The sequence below is a fragment of the Schistocerca americana genome, chromosome 8 (assembly GCF_021461395.2).
Source record: "Schistocerca americana isolate TAMUIC-IGC-003095 chromosome 8, iqSchAmer2.1, whole genome shotgun sequence".
Taxonomy (NCBI): Eukaryota; Metazoa; Arthropoda; class Insecta; order Orthoptera; family Acrididae; genus Schistocerca; species Schistocerca americana.
This window is the reverse complement of record NC_060126.1, coordinates 376,250,737-376,262,888: the sequence shown is the minus strand read 5'-3', so window position 1 is coordinate 376,262,888 and position 12,152 is coordinate 376,250,737. Positions and strand designations below refer to the sequence as shown.

The 12,152-nt window shown below is 38.3% G+C and overlaps 1 protein-coding gene across 2 annotated transcripts in view; it reads left to right on the top strand.

Moving 5' to 3' along the window:
• Positions 1 to 420: 420 nt before the first annotated feature.
• LOC124545191 overlaps positions 421 to 12,152 on the top strand; it is a 71,571-nt gene continuing 59,839 nt past the window's right edge. Inside the window, exon 1 of one of the 2 annotated variants that reach the window (XM_047124054.1) lies at positions 421 to 583. In XM_047124054.1, the coding sequence (XP_046980010.1) occupies positions 508 to 583 (76 nt within the window). In that variant the 5' untranslated portion in view covers positions 421 to 507. Of the gene's footprint in view, positions 590 to 12,152 lie in introns of both variants that reach the window. The other variant, XM_047124053.1, reaches the window with a different exon arrangement.

The window sequence follows — 12,152 nt, the reverse complement described above, 5'->3', positions numbered from 1 at the left end:
TAGAAAATCAGTATGTGTCTTAACAATGAATTTGTTACAAAGTTTCTCATTATGCTATAATTTATATCAATAATTCTGGACTGCAGTATTTCACAACTTCAGCTTTGCATTCTTCCCATGTCATGGATGTTCCTCTCAGTGAGACCTAATGAATATGATTCATGGAAATGTAATTTTACCCAGTTTTCTTGTTATTCAGAACATTTTTCTTTGCTGTAGATAAATGCTGCACAAATCTCATATACAGTATTGGTTCCTAAACTGATAAGAACCTGTTATCAGCAATCTGTCTTCACAGCTGTGAAACATTCTTATCAGCCTGCATTAGTCAGAGCTGATGACAGGCTCGAACAACAGTGAGTCAGATGGAGAATCACGTATGTATATAGTGATTGTTTTATACATATACATATTATGTTCAGTTTGTATGGGATAATATCAATCTTGTATGTAGACTGATTCTGCACCCATGCAATATAATTAGCACACAGCTGGACAAATAAGTAAATGATAACCAACAAAATATTTCATTTACATTTACTTCAATACAACCCCTGTTGGAATATGCAAGAAACTCTTGTTGGTACTAGTAAGGATTTTATTTTTCTCATTTTTCACAAAAGATTGATCTAATTTGCCACAATGAAAATATGTATGAACTTTGTTCCTGAGTTTTTCATATAATTTTGTATAACTGATTCATATTAACCATAAAACAGATATTTATTATACAGGTAAACTTTTATAATTATTTTGAACTAATACAACGCATATACCATTAATGAAATGTTCTGTCCATTTCAAGTTAAAATACATGTTACATTTCAATTTCCCTCAGATTATGAAAGGTATTACTTTTTGTTTATTTGCTTGGTAAGACATATCTGCCTTTGCACAAGATTTCTTGCGTTGTCATTTTTATTGACATAATGCTATTCTAATCATATCATGTAACTTGAGAAAATACTTAAGTAGGTGAATAAAGTCTGTATGTATGTCTCTCTCTCTCTCTCTCTCTCTCTCTCTCTCTCTCTCTCCCTCTCTCTCTCTCTCACTCACTCTCTCTCTTCTCTCTCTGTGTTTTGTGTGTGTGTGTGTGTGTGTGTGTGTGTGTGTGTGTATTGGATTTGGATCTCAGGTGGCTAATGATGTGATACAATAGAACTGTCTTTTGATCCATGTAAATTTATTTCTAGTGGCTCTTAAGGATACAAAAGAGGCAGGAACTCAATAATTTGTAATAAAATATGTGGATAGAAAATGGACAGCAAATGCATGAATTATAAGCTATATTCCCTAATTATTGTACTTGTAACTGCTCATAAAATCCCACAGTCAAATATCATATCTCTATTTTTTATTTACATACACTACTCTCTCATTCTGTGGTCCTCAAAATTTAATAGCTGTAGTAATTTGCTAACATCACAGTTGGAGAATTCTTCTGATTAAAATATACCTTTACACAGACTTATTATAATTACTGTAAATAGGTGACAACTGTGAATGAAATAAGTGTGTGTGTGTGTGTGTCAGTCATCTATTTTTGACGAAGGCCTCACTGGCCGAAAGCTTATTTGTGATAGTCTTTTTGTTGTGCTCATCTGCTACTCTGCATCTCTGCTGTATGGTGAGAAGTAATTTTCCTTTCCATAATATTGTAACAGTAACCAACTGTATGTCATAAAAATAGTGAATGCAACTAATGAGAACATTCAATACAGAATATAGATAACTAGATAATATGTAGGGGTGACTAATAGTGTACATTCTTAATTTTCTTTTGAATTTACAAGCATCATCACTATCTTGCTTTATTTCAAATGGAAGCTTCCTTAATACCTCTGCACCAGACTACACAATTCCACTCTGAACCCACATCAAGAAGCCAGTGTCTAGATGAACATTATTTCGGGGCTTTGCATTGAGGTTGTAAATTCAAATTCAACTAAAGCTGACTAGGTAATGCTGCTTTCTTTTTCTGAATGAATGCTTCCTTTACTTGGGGAGCATTTCCCCAGAAGATGAAACAGTAAGTACTCAAAATAAGCTGACACCATAGTTTTTAAGTCAACAGATTGAGAAGCACTTTTAAGTGTAAATTACTTTGGACTGAGGTTCTTGATTTCAATTTATTATCATGTGTCTAGTTTTTTTCTTACATCTTGAAGAATATCATCATTTGTCTTATTGAGTTTATACATTTCATATCCAATCATCATTGTCATTGTACAGTTCCAGTTTCCCGGATACTGCTAATGAGCCTCATCCATTTCTGCCTGTCCATTTAAAACCTTGTCACAGAGAATATTATGCATTGTGCTTCCTCTGGCAGTGACAACATACTTGATCTTGTCCATTCATTCTATAGGACATTTTCTTTCGCTTCTCAGAGTTCTTGAGTCTGGCTTTCTTCCTCACCTCCTCTTCCTTAACTTATCCATCTTGGTCTTCTGGATTGTGGATCTAATGAATTTCGTTTCATTTCCGAAGCCCAATAATGATATAAATTGTTTTTGCTTTAGTCTTCAAAATTTTTGTGTGTAGTACATAGTTTTGCTTTTTTGATAACAACATGAAGAATTTTGCACTACCATTTGAAGCATATTTTTGACTAACACTAGTCCTCTGTATTAAATAAAGTTCTCTCTTCCCAGAACAAGATACTTTGATTCCTTTTTCCTCACTTCTATTACAGTTTTCCTTTATCTTCTGCAAATGACATTTGGTTTCATAATGTTGTAAGAATATTTTTTAGGAAATAATTAAATTTCTGATTTAGCAGCCTTCCCTTTAGTGAGGAATGTCTTCTGAGCCAGTGCTAGTTTTCTATTTATATCATCATTGTATCATACATCAGTCATTATTTTGTTTCCAAGATATCAGAATTCCTTCACTTCATCTAGCATATTCTTCCCAATTCAGATGTTGAGTTTAATGCTAAACTTGTTATTTTGCCATTTTTTTAGATTTACCCTGAGTCTATATTCCATACTCCTTATAGTGTTCACTCCATTCTGTAATTCTTCTTCTCTTTCACTAAGAAAAAAACTAGCACCTGCAAATTTTATCATTGATATACCTTCATCCTGAATTTTAATCCTGCTCCTGAAACTTTCGTTTATTTCCATTACACATTCTTTAATATGCAGGTTGAATAAGAAGTGAGAGCAGCTGTATACTTGTCTTATGCCCTCTTTAATCTGAGCACTTTCATCATGATTATTTTATTATTATTTAGGAATCAATTATAACAATAAATAAAATACACATTTAAACAAAAAACACATATGTGCAACTACTTACTTGGGATAAAAATTAAATGATCCAGACCATACACAAATATAGTAAATCCCTTCTTTCATATGTGTCTCCAAAACTGATATCCATTTCTTGTTCTGTTACACCAGCAGACACTTCTCTCCCCCCCCCCCCCCCCCCCCCCCCCCCCCTCCTCATAGAAGTTCTCAATGTACTCTTTCCACCTATCCATCCTCTACTCTGCACTTAACAGTGGCATTTATTTTGCAGTTTTAATGTTGACACCTATTTTTTTTTATTTCCCTGAAAACTATTTTTGCCTTTTCTGTATGCTGAATGACTTCTTCCAATGACCCTTTCCATTTCAATTTCACCATACATTTTTCTGTAGCTATTTTAATTTAGCTCCACTGTACATCTATTTGTATTGATTTCATTTCCATATGCTTTATACTGCAGTATTCCTTCTTTTCTGGGACATTTTTCTGCTTCCCTCTTTCATTGATCAACTGCAGTATTTCCACTGTCACTCAAGTTTTTTTGTTTTTTAATTACCTTCCTCATGCCCATATTTGTTTGTCCAAATTCCGTGATTTCAGTACTTCAACATTCCACCACCTTACACATAGATTTTTATTGACAATTCTCTTCTTCATTCTACTCTTCATCATCATTAAATTGTGATCTGTCTATATCTGGTCCTGAGTACACCTTGCAGTACAATATCTGATATTGGAATCTCTGTCTAATCATGATGTATCCACCTGGCATCTTCCTGTACCACCACACATCTTACTAGTATACATCCTTCTCTTATGATTCTTGAACAATATCTTTCTCCTCTCTCACATCTATTACTGAGCCCAGATTCTATCATAACTCCATCTTTTATCCCTTTCCCTAAAAATCTGTTCCCCAATATTATTAGATTTTCATCTTCCTTTACATAATGAGTTACTCATTCAGTTCTCATGAATTCCCTCTCTCTCTTCATGTGACACTTGCACATATAACTGAAAGATTTCTGTTGACACTGAGATTCTGGCAATTCAAATTAGAGTAATTCTATCACTGGATTGCTTAAAGTAACTCATTTTTCGCCCCGTCCTCCCACTTATAAAGGCGGCCGCGGTGGTCTAGCGGTTCTGGCACTCAGTCTGGAACCGCGCAACTGCTACAGTCACAGGTTCGAATCCTGCCTCGGGCATGGATGTGTGTGATGTCCTTAGGTTAGTTAGGTTTAAGTAGTTCTAAGTTCTAGGGGACTGATGACCACAGATGTTAAGTCCGATAGTGCTCAGAGCCATTTGAACCCACTTATAAAGAATCTCTCTCCCATTATACTGTTTTCTGTCAGTGTTTATATTACCTTGTACTCATTTGAATGGAAATTCTTATATTCTTTCTATTTTAACTCACTGATTTCTAGCATTTCTACATTCAGCCTTTGCATTTATTGCTGTGCTTTTTTGCTGCCATCTGACCATAGCAGTCATATAAACCTGTGGCGATGCAAACAGTCAGTCATTAAGACAAAAATTGTGGAATGGTTGATTTATTTACTTTGGAGTTCTTTCCAGTTCCCACCTTGTCTTTGTGTAACCTGTTTGCTTAATGTGTATGCTTTTGATGTGTTACATGTCTGTTATCAATAACATAATATAGCATTTTGTATTAACACAGTTCTTATTTAATTATGGATTATCGTATACACAACGACAGATGATAAAAACATTAAAAGTGATATTACCTTAATGGTAACTGTGGATACCACTGCTTGAGAAGAGCTATTGCATGCATCAGAGATAACACTACAGTTCCACTGCTGATGCTGAATTTCAGGCAAGTGACAGGCACTTTGGACGATATGGAGCCTGCAAACAATCCGCTAACAAGCTGCATTGTTTTTTACATTCTGCATGTAAAATTCATCACCCTGCCATGCCTCAACAACCCAATCTATTTTTACAGCTCCTAGAACTTTCTTTAGAAGACTAAACTGTTTTGGATAACATCGTGCAATTCGTTGTGACGATCAGAGTACTAGACAGTCATACGTTGTTATTATTGTGTGATGTCATGCACAACATGCTGAAAGTGAACAAATATACACACCTTAAGGATGATGTGCTTTGATGGTTGCGTAAACTGACAGACCTTCTTGTACAACAAGTTTTAAAGACTGAAGTTATCAGTGAAAAATCACCTTCTGTAACCTAGTGTCATCTCTGGGGTCCGATTTTTGAAGCTGAAGTGTTGCAGATTAGCTTGAAGCAAATGTGAATTTACCAGTTACCTTTAGCAGCTAAGAGTGCTGTGGTTGCAAGCAACTCCTCAAAATTTGATTTAATGTAGGCTTACAGTTACTTGTAGTTGATCAAATGCACAACCTGTTGCTATGTAATAAAGAAATCAGGGCCCCAAGAACTTGACACGGCACTGCAAGTGTAGTTACAGAAGATGCTGGTAGAGGAGGGCAGCTTCCACTTATAGAACTAGGCAGATCACTACAACATGACCTCAGTGGACTCACAAAACAACTCCGACAAACTCCTGCACCTCTCAACACAATCTGCATGCCAAGCAATACAGCGATCACTGTGTTGTCGCCCAGCACCTCATAGAGTGTTGGTATCACTTCTGTCTTGGTCAGCTAGCTCAAAAATGCACCCCTCTGTGTAATTACTCAAAGGCAGACAGCAATAAAAAAGGTATGATTGACTGTTTTGAAGTAAAATGCTGACACATGACTGCAAAGAGTTGTCCGTCATATGACCTGATGTGTGCAGTGAATCCTGCATCTTTAAAAAGAGGATCTCATCCATGTTATTGCCATTGACACAGCTGACAGATGCTGTGCTGTTCACATCTTTCCTATATCACACCACTTTATCTTCAGAACACCTGCAGTGCCCCAAAAGTATTTAATCAATGTAGGATTTGATATTAGTGTCCTACCAGCAATGTTCAAAGACCTGCAATGAGGCAGTGTATTTGGGTTTCATAAAAAAGTTCTGGTGGATCTTCCTGATTTGGATGTTGCCAAGCCTCTCCTTGGTGCAGACTTTCTATTTCATTTCCTCATTGGAGTGTCCACACGAACAGTACAACTCAGACTGAATGATGAGACTATTTTTGGACATTCTGCATATTCACATGACATGCACAAATGAGCACATACTTCTCCTGTTTGTGCCTCTGTTGGCATGAAATCACCATTATTAAATAGTCTTACCATATTGAACACCATTAATAACTTACTGGGAAAGTGGCAGCCATGGAAGAAGAGAAAACTTGCACTATTCCAGACAATAATGCGTTGCACACACACTAAAGACTGCATCACTGCAACTGAGACAGCCCAGTTTCACATAGGTAAGCTACAGAATGATATCACTCCTGCAGCAACCTTGGATAAAACAAAACAGCTGTCTGTGTTACTGCCTGGAATATGGCAACATTGCCCACCACATCACTACTATGCCGGGACAGCTGGTTGCTTGTAAAGCCAACCAGTTGACAGGTTCAAAACATACCACAGTGAAAAAGAAATTTGAAGAATTACTGGGTGAACAGATTATTCAACATTGAAATAGCCTGTAACCACCCCCCCCCCCACCCCCCCACCCCCCCCACCCCCGTCCCCACCCCGCCCCTTTGTTTAGCAAAGAAGAAAGGTGATTCCTGCCATGCTTGTGCGGAATAACATTTCTTAAACATGCAAATTATGGCTGACTGCTATTCCATTCTGCATCTCCAGGATTTTACACTTACATGAGCAGGTGATCAGTTGTTCAGCACATCCTCTCCCTTCTGCACCACTAGCTATTGTCGTTGATGCTTGCCCAACTACGACTAGAGCAACTCTACAACAGCAAGCGAATGATACATGGTAGCCACTAGGGTTCTTTTCCTATAACTTGACAGAAGCACAGACAAATTGGAGTTCCTATAATAGAGAACTTTTGGCTGTCTATGGAGTCATTAAACCTTTGATAGGGTATAGAGGCATGCTATTTCACGCTTTTTACTAATTATAAACCAGTTTTTCATGGTTTTCAAAACCTCTGAAGACTCTTCCTCATCAATTCTGCCATATAGAATTCATCACTCAATTTACTACCAACTTTCATCACTTGTGGGTGCTGCTGATGTTGTGGATGATTATTTCTTCCAAATAAATGCAGTTTCCACATACGTCAACTTCACCCAATTTGCTAAGGCACAAGAAACTATCACAGAGCTACAGGAGTTTACAAACAAATCAAACACAGGATTGCTCCTGCAGAAATTACCAATGGCTAACTTTCTTGTGTGGTGTGATTTTTCCGAAAAACCGATCATGGCTGTTCATTCCTTTGTGTTTCTGGAAACAGGTTTTTAACAGCAGCCATGGACTTGCATTTAGTAGCTAATGCCTCTATACTAATGATAATGGGCAGATTTGTGTGTTTGGGTGTGCAGTATGGTTGTCAGTTACAGGTTAAAACTAGATTGCCTTGTCATTCAGCTAAAGCAGGATGTCACGTCCACAGTCCAGTTGATACATTCAAGGAGCATACACAGTTTTCTTTTTATCAAGCCTATAAGTCAGGGCACCTCTGTGCGAGGTTTCAAGTATGTATTCATTGCAACTGATAAATCCACCTGACGGGTAGAAATTTCACCCATCTATATCTATACTGAAGAGCCAAAGAAACTAGTACACCTGTTTAATATCATGTAGGCCCCCATGAGCATGCAGATGTGCTGCATGGACTCAATTAATGTCTGAAGTAGTACTGGAAGAAATTGGCACCATGAATCCTGCAGGGCTGTCCATAAATCCGTGAATATGAGGGGGTGGAGTGTCCTTCTGAACAGCACGTTGCAAGGCATCCCAGATATGCTCGATAATGTTCATGTCTGGGAAGTTTGGTGGCCAGTGGAAGTGTTTAAACTCAGAATAGTGTTTCTGGAGCCACTCTGTAGCAATTCTGGATGTGTAGGGTGTCACATTGTCCTGTCAGAAATTCCCAAGCCTGTCAGAATGCACAATGTACATGTATGGATGCAAGTGATCAGACAGGATGCTTACATATGTGTCACCTGTCAGAGTCATATCTAAATGTATCAGGGGTGCCATACCACTCCAACTGCACTTTGCAGAGCCTCCACCAATTTGAACAGTCCTCTGCTGGCATGCAGGGTCCATAGATTCATGAGGTTGCCTTCATACCCATACACTCCATCTTATTGATACAACTTGAAATGACATTCATCTAACCAGACAACATGTTTCCAGTCATCAAAAGTCCAACGTCAGTGTTGATGGGCCCAGGTGAGGCATAAAGCTTTGTGTCATGCAGTCATAAGGAGTATACAAGTGGACTTTTGGCTCCGAAAGCCCATACAAATTATGTTCTTTGAATGGTGCACATGCTGAAACTTGTTGATGGCACAGCATTGAAATCTGCAGCAATTTGTGGAAGGGCTGCACTTCTGTCACAATGAAAGATTCTCTTCAGTCATCGTTGGACCTGTTCTTGCAGGATCTTTTTCCAGCCACAGCTATGTCGGGGATTTGATGTTTTACGGGATTCCTAATATTCACGGTACACTTGTGAAAAGGTTGTATGGGAAAATCCCCACTTCACCACTACCTCAGATATGCCATGTCCCATCACTCGTATGCCTACTATAACACCATGTTCAAACTCACTTAAATCTTGGTAACCTGCCATTGTAGCAGCAGCAAACTTAAATTTTGATGACCTGCCATTGTAGCACCAGCAACTGATCTAACAACTGTGCCAGATACTTGTCTTATATATTTGTTGCTGATTGCAGCACCATATTCTGCCTGTTTACATATCTCTGTATTTGAATATGCATGCCTGTGTCACTTTCTTTGGTGCTTCAGTGTATATACATACTCCATGGATCACCATAACATGCATGGCAGAGGGTACCTCATTCCACTACTTGGCAGAAACTGTTTCACAAACATTTCTAAATGCATGGATAGCATCATTTGGTTGCCCTATAGGTGTGACAACAGAGCAGGGCTGACAATCTGAGTCAACCTTGTTTTGCAAACTGGCAGAAAAAATGTGGTTTTATACATCACTGTACCAGCTGACCAGCAATGGCATTGTGGAACATTGGCACCAGAACTTCAAGTTAGCCCTACTATGTTACAACTCGTCTTGGGTGACTCCCATGTCCCTTGCATTATTTTGTTTACATGATGCATTCAAACTGCACTGTGGTGCATCAGTGGCAGAATTTGCAAATGGTGAGACTGTCAGGCTTCTGTCAGAATTTTTTCAGTTGGAAATGAGGCTACCCTTCTTGAGATGCACCCTTCATAATCCAGCTTTTCAGAAACTAGATTTCCAATTTCTGTCCATCCTTAGAGTCACCTCACAAAGACCCTCCCATTTTTATGCACGAAGATCTATCTATGTGCACTCATGTGATACAACACACAGATTTCATCTGGCCCCCTTTACAAGCACCTCATATGGGTTGCTACCTGGTTTTGAACCATATTAGCCACATTATAATGGCCTTAATTAATGATAAACCAACCATAATTTCTGCTGGGCATGTAAAGCTAGCCTAGCTGTTCCAAGTGGACAATGTTGTGGACCATCCCATCCACTGTCATACAGCACCTACATTGGAACATGCTGCAGCCACCCTACCTACACCATTGCCAGATGGAGCCATTCTCTCCTACCTACGCCAGCAGATGCAGCTTCTGACAATGCTGTGCCATGACAGGAAGAACACTCCCAGGACACTCACTCCGTTTCTCCATCACTACACCCAGTGTGCACCAGGGCTGGGAGAATCATCCAGCACAAATATCCATTTATCTTGGAAGCTCCACTCTGTGGGAGGGGGAGCTGCATGGCAACACAATGGTTGAACATTCATATAAAAAGTGTGGAATGTCCTCACTTTAAGTAATATACTAGTCTTTTTCCACCTTACTTGCTTAAGGTCTATGCTTTTGGTGGGTTACATGTGTTTTATCAATAATATAATAAAGTGTTCTGTGTCAATACAATTCTCATTTAATTGTCAACTGTCATACCTACAAACCATTTGTTATGGGCCTCACATCCACTTCACAAAACACAGCTGGTCTCAGAAATAAATTATCAATCATTGTTGCACTATGTCCTTTTATTTCCACATTATTAATGTATACATATTAACAGATCATATCTATCTATTTGTTTAACACTGAAAAGTAGGAGTTTTTGTATGTTTAAGACTTAAACTGTTCACTGTGGACCATTTCCAGACCTGAACCTTCCTGGCAGATTAAAATGAGGTGCAAGACAAGGCACTTAAACTTGTAACATAGCCTTTCACAGGCAGTCTCCTGGCATTTTTAAGGTAATAGAGATGTACTGGCAGGATTGAAACTGAAGGCAGGTTGTGAATCATGAACCATTACAGAGCACAAGCTCATTTTGAAGTTGTAGATCTTTTTAGATATTGCATAGGCTGTGTCTGGTAGAGATCTGGTCCTTGATTAGTTAACTTCTATTTGTATATCTACATCTACGTCTATGTTTACATCTATACTCTCCATACCCTTATGAGATGCATAGCAAAGTGTATGTCCCATTGTGCCAGTTATTAGGGTTTCTTCCCCTTCCATTCATGTACGGAGTGTGGGAACAATGATTGTTTGAATGCCCCTATGTATACAGTAATTATTCTAATCCTATCCTTACAATCCCTATGTGAGCGATACACTGTGAATTGTAGTATATTCCTAGAGTCATCATTTAGAGCTGGTTCTAGAAATTTCGTTAATGGACTTTCTCAGGATAGTTTATGTCTATCTTCAAGAGTCTTCCAATTCAGTTCCTTCAGCATCTCTGTGACACTCTCCCATGGATCAAACAATCCTTTGAACAATTGGGCTGCCCTACACTGTATATGTTCAATATCCCCTGTTAGACCTATTTGGTATGGGTGCCGCACACTTGAGCAGTATTCTATAACTGGCCACATAGGTGATTTATAAGCACTCTTCTTTTTAGACTGATTGCACTTCCCCAGTATTCTACCAATAAACCAAAGCCTACCGCCAGCATTTCCCACAACTGAGCCTGTGTGATCATTCCATTTCACAACCCTACCAAGGGCTACACCCAGGTGTTTATGTGCGTTGACCGATTCCAGCATTGATTCACTGATATTATAGTCATAGGATACTGTGTTTTGTCATACTTTGAAGTGCACAATTTTACATTTCTGAACATTTAAAGCACGTTGTCAATCTTTACATCACTATGAAATCTTATCAAGATATGACTTAATACTTATGTAACTTCTTTTAGATAGTACTTCATTATAGATAATTGCTTCATCTGCAAGAAGTCTGAGTTACTATTAACACTTTCTGCAAGGTCATTAATATATAGCATGAACAGCAAGAGTCCCAACACAGTTCCCAGCAGCACACCTAAATTTACTTCTACATCTGATGTTGACTCTCCATCTCCCTACCAAAAAGTCCTCAGTCCAGTCACAAATTCCACTTGATACCCCATATGATCGTACTTTTGATAATAAGCATATGTGTACTGAGTCATATACTTTCTGGAAATCAAGAAATACCACATCTGTCTGGCTGCTTTGATCCAAAGCATGCAATGTGTCATGAGAAAAGAGTAAGTTCTATTTCACAAGGTTGATGTTTTCAGAATCCATACTGGTTGGCATTGAGGAGGTCATTCTGTTCAAGATATCTCATTATGCTTGAGCTCAGAATATGTTCTAAGATACTTCAACAAATTTTTGTCAACGATATTGGGCAGTAGTTTTGTGGATCACTTCTCCTACCCTTCTTGTAGACAGGTTTGACTAGTACTTTTTCCCAA